The sequence below is a fragment of the Polypterus senegalus genome, chromosome 15 (assembly GCF_016835505.1).
Source record: "Polypterus senegalus isolate Bchr_013 chromosome 15, ASM1683550v1, whole genome shotgun sequence".
NCBI classification, from domain to species: Eukaryota; Metazoa; Chordata; class Cladistia; order Polypteriformes; family Polypteridae; genus Polypterus; species Polypterus senegalus.
In genome coordinates, this window is record NC_053168.1 from 96,567,955 (window position 1) to 96,581,651 (window position 13,697).

A 13,697-nucleotide genomic window follows, 5' to 3' on the forward strand; every position below is an offset into this window, starting at 1 on the left:
GCACAAGCGTCACATTGCGTTAAGTATAAACCTGGCCTTAGGCGCCTTACTTTTTAGCTGACGATCTTGCCTAGGGCTTATTTTTTGGGTAGGGCTTATATTACTGAGCAGCCTGAAAATCATGCTAGGGCTTATTTTTGGAGAAGGTCTTATTTTACGGGGAAACACTAACAGTTACCCCTGAGGAAAAACACTCAATGTCAGCCAATTCTGATAGGGTTCCTCGCACCAGAACCATCTGCTTCCTGTGTCTGAGCCAATTTTGCATCTATCTACAAACACCATGAACTTCCACTTTTTAGTTTGATGTCCAACCTTTCATTCGTTCTGAAAGTCAAAATAAATAATGTCATATACTCCACTTTGATCATATCCTTTTGTTGCTTCCTCGCAGCATGTTAGTAAGACATAACACCTCCATGTTCTGAACCCATGCTGTCTGTTCAGTAAAACATCTGTTCTTGCTATGTGTTGCTAAATCTTGTCCTTAATTTCTTCCATTAATTTACCTGTGATGCATGTTAAGCTTACTAGCCTATAGTGGCTTAGATCTGCCTGGTCATCCTTGTTATATAATGGGATAATATTCTCCATTTCACAGTCCTTTGGATTTTTTTTTATTGAATTTATTAAAGGCATGTAATGTTCCATACAATCAAGCCCAGAGACATAAAGATAAGATAAATAAAGTAGGACCCTTGCCTGATTATTTGATTAATATCCAGTATTGCCAAATGTAAAACTGATAATTAACTAAGTTAACATTTTTCTAATACCACATTATTATCACATCCTCCTGGGTGGCAGTCTTACTGATAATTAATTAATAATAATAAAAAAAATGGCTACTATAAAGTACCTCAAAAAACACGGTCTGTAGACTTGAACATCATTGAAGATATGTAGGTAGAGCAGAACCAGCCAAAGAATATTACTATAAATAATAACTACAGTTAATTTACTAACTTCAAATAAACAATTGAAGTTTAAATTTTTGATTCTCATAAATATGTATATTTAAGGAACTTGCTACAATTTACATAAAATGGGCTATATTTTATACTACAACCAAAACTGTCAAGTGTTAAAATAAAAGATGAAATTAGAATTGCCATGTTTCTGTTATGGAAATAACCATGTAATCCTTTCCTGTTTACCCTGCTCAGCTTCTATCACTTCATCTCTTAAACTCTGTAAGTACAGTGCTGATTAATTTCCCATGCCTTGCTTCTTTTTGTATAATAAACACCACTATGATATACAGATCAAGTTCCAGTTTTTTTTTTCAAAATAATCATGTAAAAAAATTTATAAATTACTGAACATGCATTACTTTATTATTTGGGAGGTTAAATGGGAGAAAAAAGGGTCAGTTTACCAGAAAGAGGAATTGCGTTAAAAAGCGATCTAGAAATCTGTAGGTTTTTATGGGCATGTGATATTTACAAGATTAACACATATTGCAACAAATATTTGATAAAAGATGCATTTACAAGTAAGGAATTATTTCAAAATACACTTTAACTGTTTAACATGGTATAAACATAACTAAATGAGCATAGCATGCCTCTTTAATCCACCCATTATAGCTGTACCAGGAATGGCAACTAATTTTAAAATAAGTACATTTTTAGAAGAACTTTAACATATTTTAGAAGGCAAATAGTTATAAAGCATTTTACATACAATTTATAAGTATATTTTAGCAAAATATTATGAATGCCTGTTACATTCCTTATATGTTGTCCACTATTTTCATAAAAAGTTAACATATTTGGTAAAATGTAGTCAAATGCAATCAGCTTCTCATATTTAACATTAATTTACAACAGCCACAATATGCTTTTTCTTCTCAGACAGAACTGGAACAGATCCGGGTTTGCTGTGTTTTCGACGATTCAGTTCCCTGAAAAGAAAAAAAAAAAGAAAGAAAAAAAATTACGTTTGATGTTACTATTTTCAAACCATTCATTTTACGTTAAGGCCAAATACTGCAAAGCTTCATAGACTTTCCTGAATTAACCTTAAGTTACGTAACAGCCTGACTCTCAAAAAAGATAAACATATATAAATTCAACAATTAGTGAATTAATTTCTTAAAGAAAGCACAAAATTACATGTTCTTATTTCAAGGCTAGAAAATGTTAATACAAAATACAGTACATGGATAAATAGTATTACTGGCTAAATCTTTCTTTTCCTTGTAATTTTTCAACTATGGAATTGGTGGTACTTTGAAAAGTCATAGATAAAAACACATCTCAGATTAAGTTAGGAGACATGACAGGATTTTCAGCTAGTCTTCAAGCTTAGCTATAATCAAATGTAAAAAAAATAATGCTGTATTATATATAGTAATAATTAAGTCAAAATTCAATCCAAAGACATTTACCTAATATTTAGAAATTAAAAGATTACAATAAATATGCACACTGTATTTATACAGTTAGTGCATCGGTAATTTGGGGGTAATGCTCAGAGAAACACAATGAACTGAACTGGCAGCTACAAGACTTATAACCCAAAATATTTTGTGTCACGTTTTAATGCCAATATTTAATACTTCATTAAAGTCACGGGCTGGGGTGTTAAGTGATACTATAATTTTACTTGCTATTCTACTCTTCTGATCCACTGATTTTGAGGACTGGGATGTTTTCTGTGTTCTTACATTGTCACAGACATTCTGGAAGGTCTACTGTGTCTCTAAATTGGCCTACATAAAATATTGGACACTCTTCCTCCACAGAATATGTTGCTACTACTTTAAGGTTTAGCATTCTACATTATAAATGAATTAGCTACGTTAATAACAGGACAGATTTACTGTACTTTGTAAATATTTCTAAAAGCAAATTTTAAGAAGATAAAAATTGAAAATGAAAAGTCATTACAATATTTTCTAACTAGATTGATACTGCCATTTAAAACTGGTCTTAATAGATTGCTCTTTAGACTTACTTTCTGCGACGAGCTTCCTTCATGATGCGGGCCTCCTTAATCTGACTGAAAATAGGTTTAGGCAGGTGGCGATGACGGGAAATACGTCTAATCTGAGGGTGATGCTGGAATTTGTCTTTCAGCTTCTGATTATAGTTGAACGCAGCCTTTTCTCTAGGAGTCAGCTTGAGAAGGAGGTAAAAAAATGTGTATAATTTTAGTAATACAAAATGTGAAAAAAAAATTCTACACTGACAGAGACAGTGCTGTATGTAAACAAGAGGTTATTTGATAAGCTGTGTTAACTTTTAGTGTACTGTGTCAGAAACACAGAAGCCCCTTTATATTCTTTAAATATACTAAACTTGCACCCCTTTCACCAGCTCAGCTCAGTAACATGAAAGTGCTTCAGTAAAATTACATGATTTTGGAAGTATTCATGCAAAGGTATTACCATTCCTAATTCAGAGTCTGACTGAAACATGCATGCCAAGTTCAATCATTGTGGATAGCTTGGGCACAGACAATTCTAACCAAGCTGTACTAAACAAATACTGAGAGAGCTCCATAAAGGGCGAGCTGTTACTTTTATCTTTTTGTGCTTTGCATGTGTCATTTTGTGGTGTTTCTAATGCTTCATTCATACATACATACGTTATCACCTGAACAGCTCTGGTGGAAATTTGTAAATTCTTTGTGTATATAATTTACATAATGTTATTCACAATTATTAAATGAAGTAAATAAATTACATTATGCATTAAATTTCCCACATTTTGTGTGTTTCCTGGTGTGCTGGGTTATACCGTTTCTTAGCCGCTGAGGGTTAGTCACAGGTGTGTTGATAGATATACACAAGGGAGATACATGCTGTCACCCAGAAGCTATCCACCACAAAACTCGTCTTCTATGTCTTTTGAAACACATAGAAAACCAGGAAGACCTCCAAAAAGCGCTGAAGAAAACATGCATTATCTTACACTGAGTATGGCTTTACCAAAACAATCATTGATGGCGAATAAAGTATCCATTATTCGAGTATGTAGATCGGGAAATATATATATACATATATATATATATACCCTCGTGTCGCAGCGGAGAAGTAGTGTGTTAAAAAAGCTAGAAAAGAAAAGGGAACATTTTAAAAATAACGTAACATGACTGTCAATATACAGTATTTGTTTTGTGAGTGTTACTGAGTGTTGCTGTCATCAAGGATTTGATTATCATTATTTCTTTCAATCAGGTTCGTATTTTTAGGATGTGTTGTGTTCAAGTTACATTCCGTGTTTGTCAATCGTTGTAAAGATGACAGGTTTCTTTCATCGATTCGTTTCTTACTGCATCAATAAACAGCTCGTCGTCTTCTTTATCTGAGACCTGACACACTGCATGCACGGGTTTTTTTTACACTGTCTTCCTTTAGCGGGACATTGACTTTTTCCAACGTGTGCTTTGTTTCGCAGTAGTTGGATTTATGAATATGCTTATATGTATCAGACGCTTCATATTTTTTGTTGCCTTTTCAATTGTGTAATTCGGTTTTTGTTCAGCGCTCTTTGGAACTGTTGCTTTTTATCTGTGCACTCGCCAGTTCACGTGAGCCGCTTGGTGTACATGCATCGAAGGTTCCCAGCTGTGCTGGTGCCATCTCGTGCTATGTCCATGGCTGTATTTAATGTTACCTTAGTCCTGGCACTTAAAACTTTCTCTCGCAGTTTCGCTGAGTTTGTGTCAAACACCACCCTGACCATCTCATCTTCCTCTCCATAAGCACAGTCCTTCACCCGTGAATATTTAGTAGCAGTTTGCTATTGGATTGCCGCTGACGGACGGCCTTATATGGGCAGGCACTAAATTACAAACGCCAGCGGCAGCCTGTCTATGAACTTAATTTAAAGTGTAGGTTTACATCGTGCTTTGTTTCAGTAGCAGAACTCATGAATATGGTTGTATATGTAACTCGCTCGCTTCTTATTGTTTAGCTGCCTTCTCAATTATATAATGCATGTTTTCTTCAGCTTTTTGAGGTCTTCCTGGTTTTCTATGTACTGCGTGATTACGTGGGAGGCGTGATGATGTCACACGAAACTCCTCCCCCACGGCGTTGAAGCTCATCTCCATTACAGTAAATGGAGAAAAACTGCTTCCAGTTATGACCATTACGCGTAGAATTTCGATATAAAACCTGCCCAACTTTTGTAAGGAAACTGTAAGGAATGAACCTGCCAAATTTCAGCCTTCCACCCACATGGGAAGTTGGAGAATTAGTGATGAGTCAGTGAGTGAGTGAGGGCTTTGCCTTTTATTAGTATAGAGATATATATATATATATATATATATATATATAATATATATATATATAAATATATATATATATATATATATATATATATATATATATATATATATATATATATATATAAAATATACATGCCAGCAACACTCATAACAATGACGTCAATCATGTTACGTTATTATTAAAATGTTTCCGTTTTTTACTTCTCGCTGCCAAGCGCGGAATTTGCTATATATATATATATATATATATATATATATATATATATATATATATATATATATATATAGTCGGACTCACCTCACGCACAGCTTGGACTCTGGAACCAATCTCCTTGAGAGGGGCTGGACTCTCTACCACTCTGGAGTTGCCCCGGTGAGAGGCCGAGCAGGTGTGGGCATACTTATTGCCCCCACTGGAGCCTGTGCATTGGGGTTTACCCCGTGGGCGAGAGGGTGGCCTCCCTCCGCCGGGTGGGGAAGGGTCCTGACTGTTGTTTGTGCGTATCGCGAACAGCAGTTTGGAGTATCCACCCTTTTGGAGTCTCTGGAGGGTTGCTAGAGGGCATACCTTCTGGGATTCCCTCGTTTTGCTGGGAGACTTCAATGCTCACGGGCAATGACAGTGAGACCTGGAAGGGCGTGATTGGGAGGAATGGCCCCGATCTGAACCCGAGGTGTTTTGTTATTGGACTTCTGTGCTCGCGGATTGTCCATAACGAACACCATGTTCAAGCATAAGGGTGTTCATATGTGCACTTGGCACCAGGACACCCTAGGCCTCAGGTCGATGATCGACTTTGTGGTCGTGTCGTCGGACTTGCGGCCATATGTCTTGGACACTCGGGGGAAGAGAGGGGCGGAGCTGTCAACTGATCACCACCTGGTGGTGAGTTGGCTTCGATGGTGGGGAAGATGCGGTCAGACCTGGTAGGCCCAAACGTGTTGTGAGGGTCTGCTGGGAACGGCTGGCAGAGTCCCCTGTCAGAAGTAGCTTCAACTCCCACCTCCGCAGAACTTCAACCACGCCCCGAGGGAGGTGGGGACATTGAGTCCAATGGGCCATGTTCCGTGCCTCTATTGTTGAGGCGGCTGACCGGAGCTGTGGCCGCAAGGTGGTCGGTGCCTGTCGTGGCGGCAATCCCCGAACCCGTTGGTGGACACCGGTGGTGAGGGATGCCGTCAAGCTGAAGAAGGAGTCCTATAGGACTTTTTTGTCCTGTGGGTCTCTGGAGGCAGCTGATAGGTACCGCAGGCCAAGCGAACGCGGCTTCGGTTGTTGCTGAGGCAAAACTCGGGCATGGGAGGAGTTTGGAGAGGCCATGGAGAACGACTTTGGACGGCTTCGAGGAGATTCTGGTCCACCGTCCGCGTCTCAGGAGGGGAAGCAGTGCAGTGTCAACACCGTATATGGTGGGGATGGTGCTGCTGACCTCACTTCGACGTTAGGGTCGGTGGGAGGAGTACTTCAAGACCTCCTCAATCCCACTAACATGCCTTCCAATGAGGAAGCAGAGCCTGGGGACTCTGAGGTGGGCTCTCCCATCTCTGGGACTGAAGTCACCGAGGTGGTCAAAAACTCCTTGGTGGCAGGGCCCGGGGTGGATGAGATCGCCTGGAGTTCCTTAAGGCTCTGGATGTTGTAGGACTGTCTTGGTTGACACGTCTCTGCAACATCGCATGGACATCGGGACAGTGCCTCTGGATTGGCAGACCGGGGTGGTGGTCCCCTCTTTAAAAGGGGACGGAGGGTGTGTTCCAACTATAGAGGGATCACACTCCTCAGCCTCCCTGGAAAAGTCTATTCGGGGTTCTGGAGAGGAGGGTCCGTCGGATAGTGAACCTCGGATTCAGGAGGAACAGTGTGGTTTTCGTCCTGGTCGCGAACAGTGGACCAGCTCTTCACCCTTAGCAGAGTCCTGGAGGGTGCATGGGAGTTTGCCCGACCGGTCTACATGTGTTTTGTGGACTTGGAAAAGGCATTCGACCGTGTCCCTCGGGAATCCTGTGGGGGTGCTCCGGGAGTATGGGGTACGGACCCCTGATAAGAGCTGTTCGGTCTCTGTACAACCGTGTCAGAGCTTGGTCCGCATTGCCGCAGTAAGTCGAGCCCGTTTCCAGTGAGAGTTGGACTCCGCCAGGGCTGCCCTTTGTCACCGATTCTGTTCATAACTTTTATGGACAGAATTTCTAAGCGCAGCCAGGGTGTTGAAGGGGTCGGTTTGGTGGACTCAGGATTGGGTCACTGCTTTTGCAGATGATGTTGTCCTGTTTGCTTCATCAGGCCGTGATCTTCAGCTCTCTCTGGATCGGTTCGCAGCTGAGTGTGAAGCGGCTGGGATGAGAATCAGCACCTCCAAATCCGAGCATGGTCCTCAGCCGGAAAAGGGTGGAGTGCCCTCTCAGGGTTGGGGGAGAGATCCTGCCCCAAGTGGAGGAGTTCAAGTATCTCGGGGTCTTGTTCACGAGTGTGGGAAGAATGGAGCGTGAGATCGACAGGCGGATCGGTGCGGCGTCCGCAGTGATGCGGGCTCTGCATCGGTCTGTCGTGGTGAAAAGGAGCTGAGCCGTAAGGCAAAGCTCTCAATTTACCAGTCGATCTACGCTCCTACCCTCACCTATGGTCATGAGCTATGGGTAGTGACCGAAAGAACGAGATCGCGAATACAAGCGGCTGAAATGAGTTTCCTCCACAGGGTGTCTGGGCTTTCCCTTAAGGATAGGGCGAGGAGCTCAGTCATCCGGGAGGGGCTCAGAGTAGAGCCGCTGCTCCTCCGCATCGAGAGGAGTCAGATGAGGTGGCTCGGGTATCTGATCAGGATACCTCCTGGACGCCTCCCTGGTGAGGTGTTCCGGGCACGTCCAACCGGGAGGAGGCCCGGGGAAGACCCAGGACACGCTGGAGGGACTATGTCTCCGGCTGGCTTGGGAAACGCCTTTGGGATTCTCCCGGAAGAGCTGGAAGAAGTGGCCGGGGAGAGGGAAGTCTGGGCCTCTCTGCTTAAACTGCTGCCCCGGCGACCCGACCTCGGATAAGAGGAAGAGGATGGATGGATGGACTTAGGCAGTGTCGGAGGAGGTGCTTTAACTACTTTAGTAGATTCATCAAAAAATTTTTAGAGAGCATATTGAAACATTATATTTATGCTAGTATTTGTAAGAAATAAATAAATTCATGGCAAGCATTAAAGCAACTTCACAAATTTGTGCAAGAAATACAAGTCTATCAACTGCTTCTGGCTTTAAAGATGCCCTATGGCAGTTCACTATGTTGCCCCCTGTGCTAATGCGCTAAGTGTGCTAATCCAGGCATTAAGAATATATCTCAGTATACAAAACCAAATTACTCTGCACTGTTAAAAAAAAAATCAATAAGAACCGAAAATGAACTGGTAATTGTAACAAGGGGATGGAAACGAGGTACTCTCGCACATGCTGTTTTCTCAGAACTAACAAATCCAAAACATAATTCATTAAAAAAAAGTTATCATCTAGGTCTGAAATTTTAAGAAAGTAACATTTAAAAATTAAAATAAATCTAGTTCAAAATCTGCTGTCGCTTCTTTGCAAGGAATACTTGATAACCATGTCTGCAGTATTGCCTCTGAGAGACGAAGCACTGCATTGACATACATTCAGTTTCTCAGTTTTGTTTTTATCAGTGATAGGGCTGAACAAATCTTCACACACAAATAACTAGTAGACAATATGACTAACAGTTAATAGCTGTGGCGACAGTTCACTGCCAGGGGCTACCAAGATTTAAGCACTCTTAATGCCTAACAAAGTTTATTTTTCTTTTTTTGGTTTCTGTCGCACATTCCAAAGTATCAGTATCATTTCTTTTTCAATGTAATTTGGCTTACTTTCGGTATTATGACTACTTTTCTTCTATCATTTTCACTTTTAAAGGTTAAAAGGTTTTGTTGTTTTTGCTTTCGATTTTGCAGCGTTTAACATTTCACATCACAATGACAAGAACTAATTCATCAACTCAGAGAAAGTGAGGCAAGTTCGTCGTACCACGTTATTGTCACTGACAGAACAAAATTGAATAAAAAAAAAAAAAAACTTTTACAAGTAGCCAAAATTTACATCATGTGTTACAGACTCAAATCAAACATGGGTTTTTAACTCATTGACAGAAACATGTAAATTGAATTTTTTTACTTTGGTTATATTCTTGAATAAAAGCGCATGTGTTTATTTGATATTTGGACTTTAGTCTTTACACATTATACACTTCTCGTCATTATTAGTATAACTCGGAAAAAGTTTCTGCTTTAGGTATGTGTTCAGCATTTCTAGCCTTGCATTTCCTTTCATCTTACACAGAACACACATGAAATGCATGTATTTCAAATAATGATATATTTACACTAAACAATTTCAGGCACCTCACACATAGATAGACACTTGAGGTGAAAGAACTTTTGTAAAGCACTTTGAGCTACATTTTTTTTGTATGAAAATGTGCTATATAAATAAATAATGTTGTTGTTAAAGCGCTGTATAAAATGACATATTAGTAACAGGTTCCTGTTGCCAGATCAGCACAACATCAGCACCAGGTTTTTATTAGTTATTAAATTCTATTCAGGGCCAGAAGAATATGTATGTTAGCTTAATAAATAATAACGAGTTTGCTGGACATCTTACCTTGCAAAAAAGAGAATGTCCCTGTCTGAGCCAGCAAAACAGTGAATGCCAAACCACTGCTTCATTGTAAGGGACTCAATTTGTTTCCTCAGCTGGAGGATCTCCTCTCTAACGGAAATGTTTTCATCAAGCGCTAGGTCGAGAACTGCTAAATCCAGAGCTGAAGCGTACAAGTGGACTTCGAGGATTTTATCATCCTCCTCCTTGCTGAATGTGTAGCTCAGGTATGAGGACTAGCCATAAAGTTCTCTCTCTTTCTCTCCGGATAGCTGCGATCCATTTACATTGGGTTTCCGCATTGGAAGGAAAAGTATGAAAACTAAGTACCTTGTTGAACTTCGTAGAAGGTTGACAGAAAGTTACACAACAATGTTCAGCTATTTGTTTTATAGGATACTAGCAAAATACTTGCGCTTCGCAGCGGAGAAGTAGTGTGTTAAAGAAGTTATGAAAAAGGAAAAATTTTAAAAATAATGTAACACGATTGTAAATGTGATTGTTTTGTGACTGTTATGAGTGTTGCTGTCAACAAGGATTTGATTATCATTATTTCTTTCAATCAGGTTCGTATTTGGAGGTTGTGCTGTGTTCAAGTTACATTCCGTGTTTGTCAACCGTCGTAAAGATAACAGGTTTCATTCATTGAAGTGTTCACTACCCAAATTGGTACTTGTGAATCTAAGATGTTTAACAGGCATTCCCAGTATTAAGTTGTGGATTTGCCTGCGAATATTTAGCAGCAGCGTGTCTATGAACTTAATTTAAACTTAAGCTTTACACATTGCTTTCCTATTGATATGTCTACAAAGGCTTGTTCAGCTTCAGAGGGTTGTTCCTTTCTTACTGCATCAATAAACAGCTCGTCTTCATCTTTATCTGAGACATCACACACTGCATGCACGGGTTTACCTTTCCCAGTCCTGCAAACTTTAGTGAAGTGGTTCAATTTACCACATTTTTTCCAGTGTCTTCCTTTAGCTGGACATTGACTTTTTCCACCGTGTGCTTTGTTTCCGCAGTAACTGCACTTATGAATATACTTGTATGTATCACTCGCTTCATATTCTTTTGCTGCCTTCTCAATTGTGTACTGCGTTTTTTGTTCAGCGGTCTTTGGAGCTCTTGCTTGTTGTCTGCGTACTGCGTTCACAGTCAGTTCAAGTGAGCCACTCGGAGTACATGCATCGAAGGTTCTCAGCTGTGCTTGTGCTATCTCGGTCAATCTTGCGATGTCCACGGCTTTATTTATTGTTACCTAAGACCCGGCACTTAAAAGTTTCTCTCGCACTTTCGCTGAGTTTGTGCCAAACACTAGTCTATCCCTGACCATCTCATCTTCGTTTGCATAAGCACAGTCCTTCACCAGCAATTTTAACTCCGTCACAAAGTGATCAAAAGTCTTGTTTATACCCTGCGTCTTCTCATTAAACTTGTATCTCGCGAATATCGTATTTGCCTTAGGCATGACAAACGCCTCAAAACGGTCTTAATAAGTTTTCAGTACCTTGGCTTCCTCCTGGGTGAGAGTCCATGCGTTAAAAATGTCTCTTCCTTTTTCCCCAGTCCACCTCGATAGACATCTCACCACCCAAATCGCTACTCGTGAATCTAAGATGTTTAACAGGCATTCCCGGTATTAACTTTTTGATCTGCCTGCTAATATTTAGCGGCAGCATTTCTACTGGATTGCTGCTGACGGAGGGCCTTATATGGGCAGGCACTCAATTATGTGGGAGGCGTGGGTAGGGGGGGCGCAATATAGGCAGGCAGCCAACTACGTGGGAGGCGTGGTGATAGGGGACGCAAGTCCGCCTCACACGGCGACCGAGCTGCAGGCTATGGCCATATATATGTGCGTAAGTAGGATTCAGTTATGACTGTTATGTGTAGAATTTCGGAATGAAACCTGCTTTTGTAAGTAAGCTGTAAGGAATGAGCCCGCCAAATTTCAGCCTTCTACCTACACGGGAAGTTGGAGAATTAGTGATGAGTGAGTCAGTCAGTGAGGGCTGGTCAAATATAATAAAAATACATTTTGTTTGATTGCAAGTTTAAAAAAAAAAAAAAAACAAACCCCAGTAATTGCTTTAATGCAAATTAGGTCAGAGGGACTTCATTGGAGACATTTTTGGTCTATACTGTTATATATAATATGACCGTCCAAATTCTGCAAATATCATGATATATAATTTTACTTAATGTATGTTGGTGTCTACACTACACACATTTCTAGACCAGAGTAAGGCTGGTAAAACTGGACAACTGGGACCACCCTTTTGAACACAATGCATTTAAAAATGATGCATGTTGATCTTTGTTTCTCTGCCACACATTTAGGAGGATGTACCAGACATCTGTTACAAATACAGACAAAGGTGGAATAGAGGAAACAACACTTACTTTCCATTACACTTATGATAATCAAAGTTAAAACTTTCAAGTCTTGGCATATTGATCAAACATATTGGTGAAGTATTACAACAAAATAATAATCTCTAATTGTTTAACGATTTTACTTAGAGTAACAGCTAATGGAAAATTACTGTTGGGGGGGTAACAAACTTTGAAATGTGATAATATACACTGTACTGCTGGAACCCCATCTTGCCTTACGCAAATAGAAAAATTCTAACCTGCTAAATGTGCATTCAAAACAAGTCAAACATTTTACAGGATTTTGCAAGTAATTATCAATGTTACAATGAACTAACCAAGCATGTTGAAAGATTATTTTCAGTTTTGTCATTATATTTTATTGATTATCCCTTTAACTCTACAACAAGAGTACAGTAATCCCTCCTCGATCGTGGGGGTTGCGTTCCAGAACCCCCGCGATAGGTGAAAATCCGTGAAATAGAAACCATATGTTTGTATGGTTATTTTTATATATTTTAAGCCCTTATAAACTCTCCCACAATGTTTATAAATATTTTCCGCACAGTTATACAGTAAACCCTCGTTTATCACAGTTAATCCATTCCAGACTCTACCGTGACAAATGAATTTCCACGAAGTAGGATTCTTTATTTATAAATCTAATATTTTCGCAGTTACAGCATAGAAAACCTGTTTACTTTCTAAATAAGTTTAACATTATTAGAGCCCTCTAGACATGAAAAAACACCCTTTAGTCAAAAGTTTAAACTGTGCTCTATGACAAGACAGAGATGACAGTGCTTTCTCACAATTAAAAGAATGCAAACATATCTTCCTCTTCAAAGGAGTGTGCATCAGGAGCAGAGAATGTCAGAGAGAGAGAGAGAAAAGCAAGCAATCAAAAATCAATACGAGCTGTTGGGCTTTTAAGTATGCGAAGCACCGGGATAAAGCGGATGCAAGAAAAAGGGAGCAATGTGAAGGCAGTCTTTCAGCATTTTTGAGAGGAGCATCTGTATCCTCCTGGCAAACAGCAACTGTGCAAATAGCCCTCTGCTCACACCCCCTCCGTCAGAAGCAGAGAATGTCAGAGAAAGTGAGAGACACAGAAAAGCAAACAATCAAAAATCAATACGTGCTGCTAGAGCTTTTAAGTGTGCGAAGCATATCATACGTATATCTTTGAGGAGTTTTATTTAATACGTAATACGTGCTCTGATTGGGTAGCTTCTCAGCCATCCCCCAATACTGTCCCTTGTATGAAATCAACTGGGCAAACAAACTGAGGAAGCATGTACCATAAATTAAAAGACCCATTGTCTGCAGAAATCCGCAAACCAGCGAAAAATCTGTGACATATATTTAAATACTAGCAGAATACCTGCGCTTCGCAGCGAAGTAGTGTGTTAAAGAAGTTATGAAAA

The 13,697-nt window shown here is 40.0% G+C and overlaps 1 protein-coding gene across 2 annotated transcripts in view; it reads right to left on the minus strand.

Moving 5' to 3' along the window:
• Positions 1 to 610: 610 nt before the first annotated feature.
• The window catches only part of dcaf13 (ddb1 and cul4 associated factor 13), a 253,923-nt gene continuing 240,836 nt past the window's right edge, over positions 611 to 13,697 (minus strand). For both annotated transcript variants that reach the window (XM_039736440.1, XM_039736439.1), the window contains exons 10-11: positions 2,962 to 3,125; positions 611 to 1,906 (exon numbers count right to left, since the gene is read on the minus strand). In XM_039736440.1, coding sequence (XP_039592374.1) covers positions 1,819 to 1,906; positions 2,962 to 3,125 — 252 coding nt within the window. In that variant the 3' untranslated portion in view covers positions 611 to 1,818. The remainder of the gene's footprint in view (positions 1,907 to 2,961; positions 3,126 to 13,697) is intronic.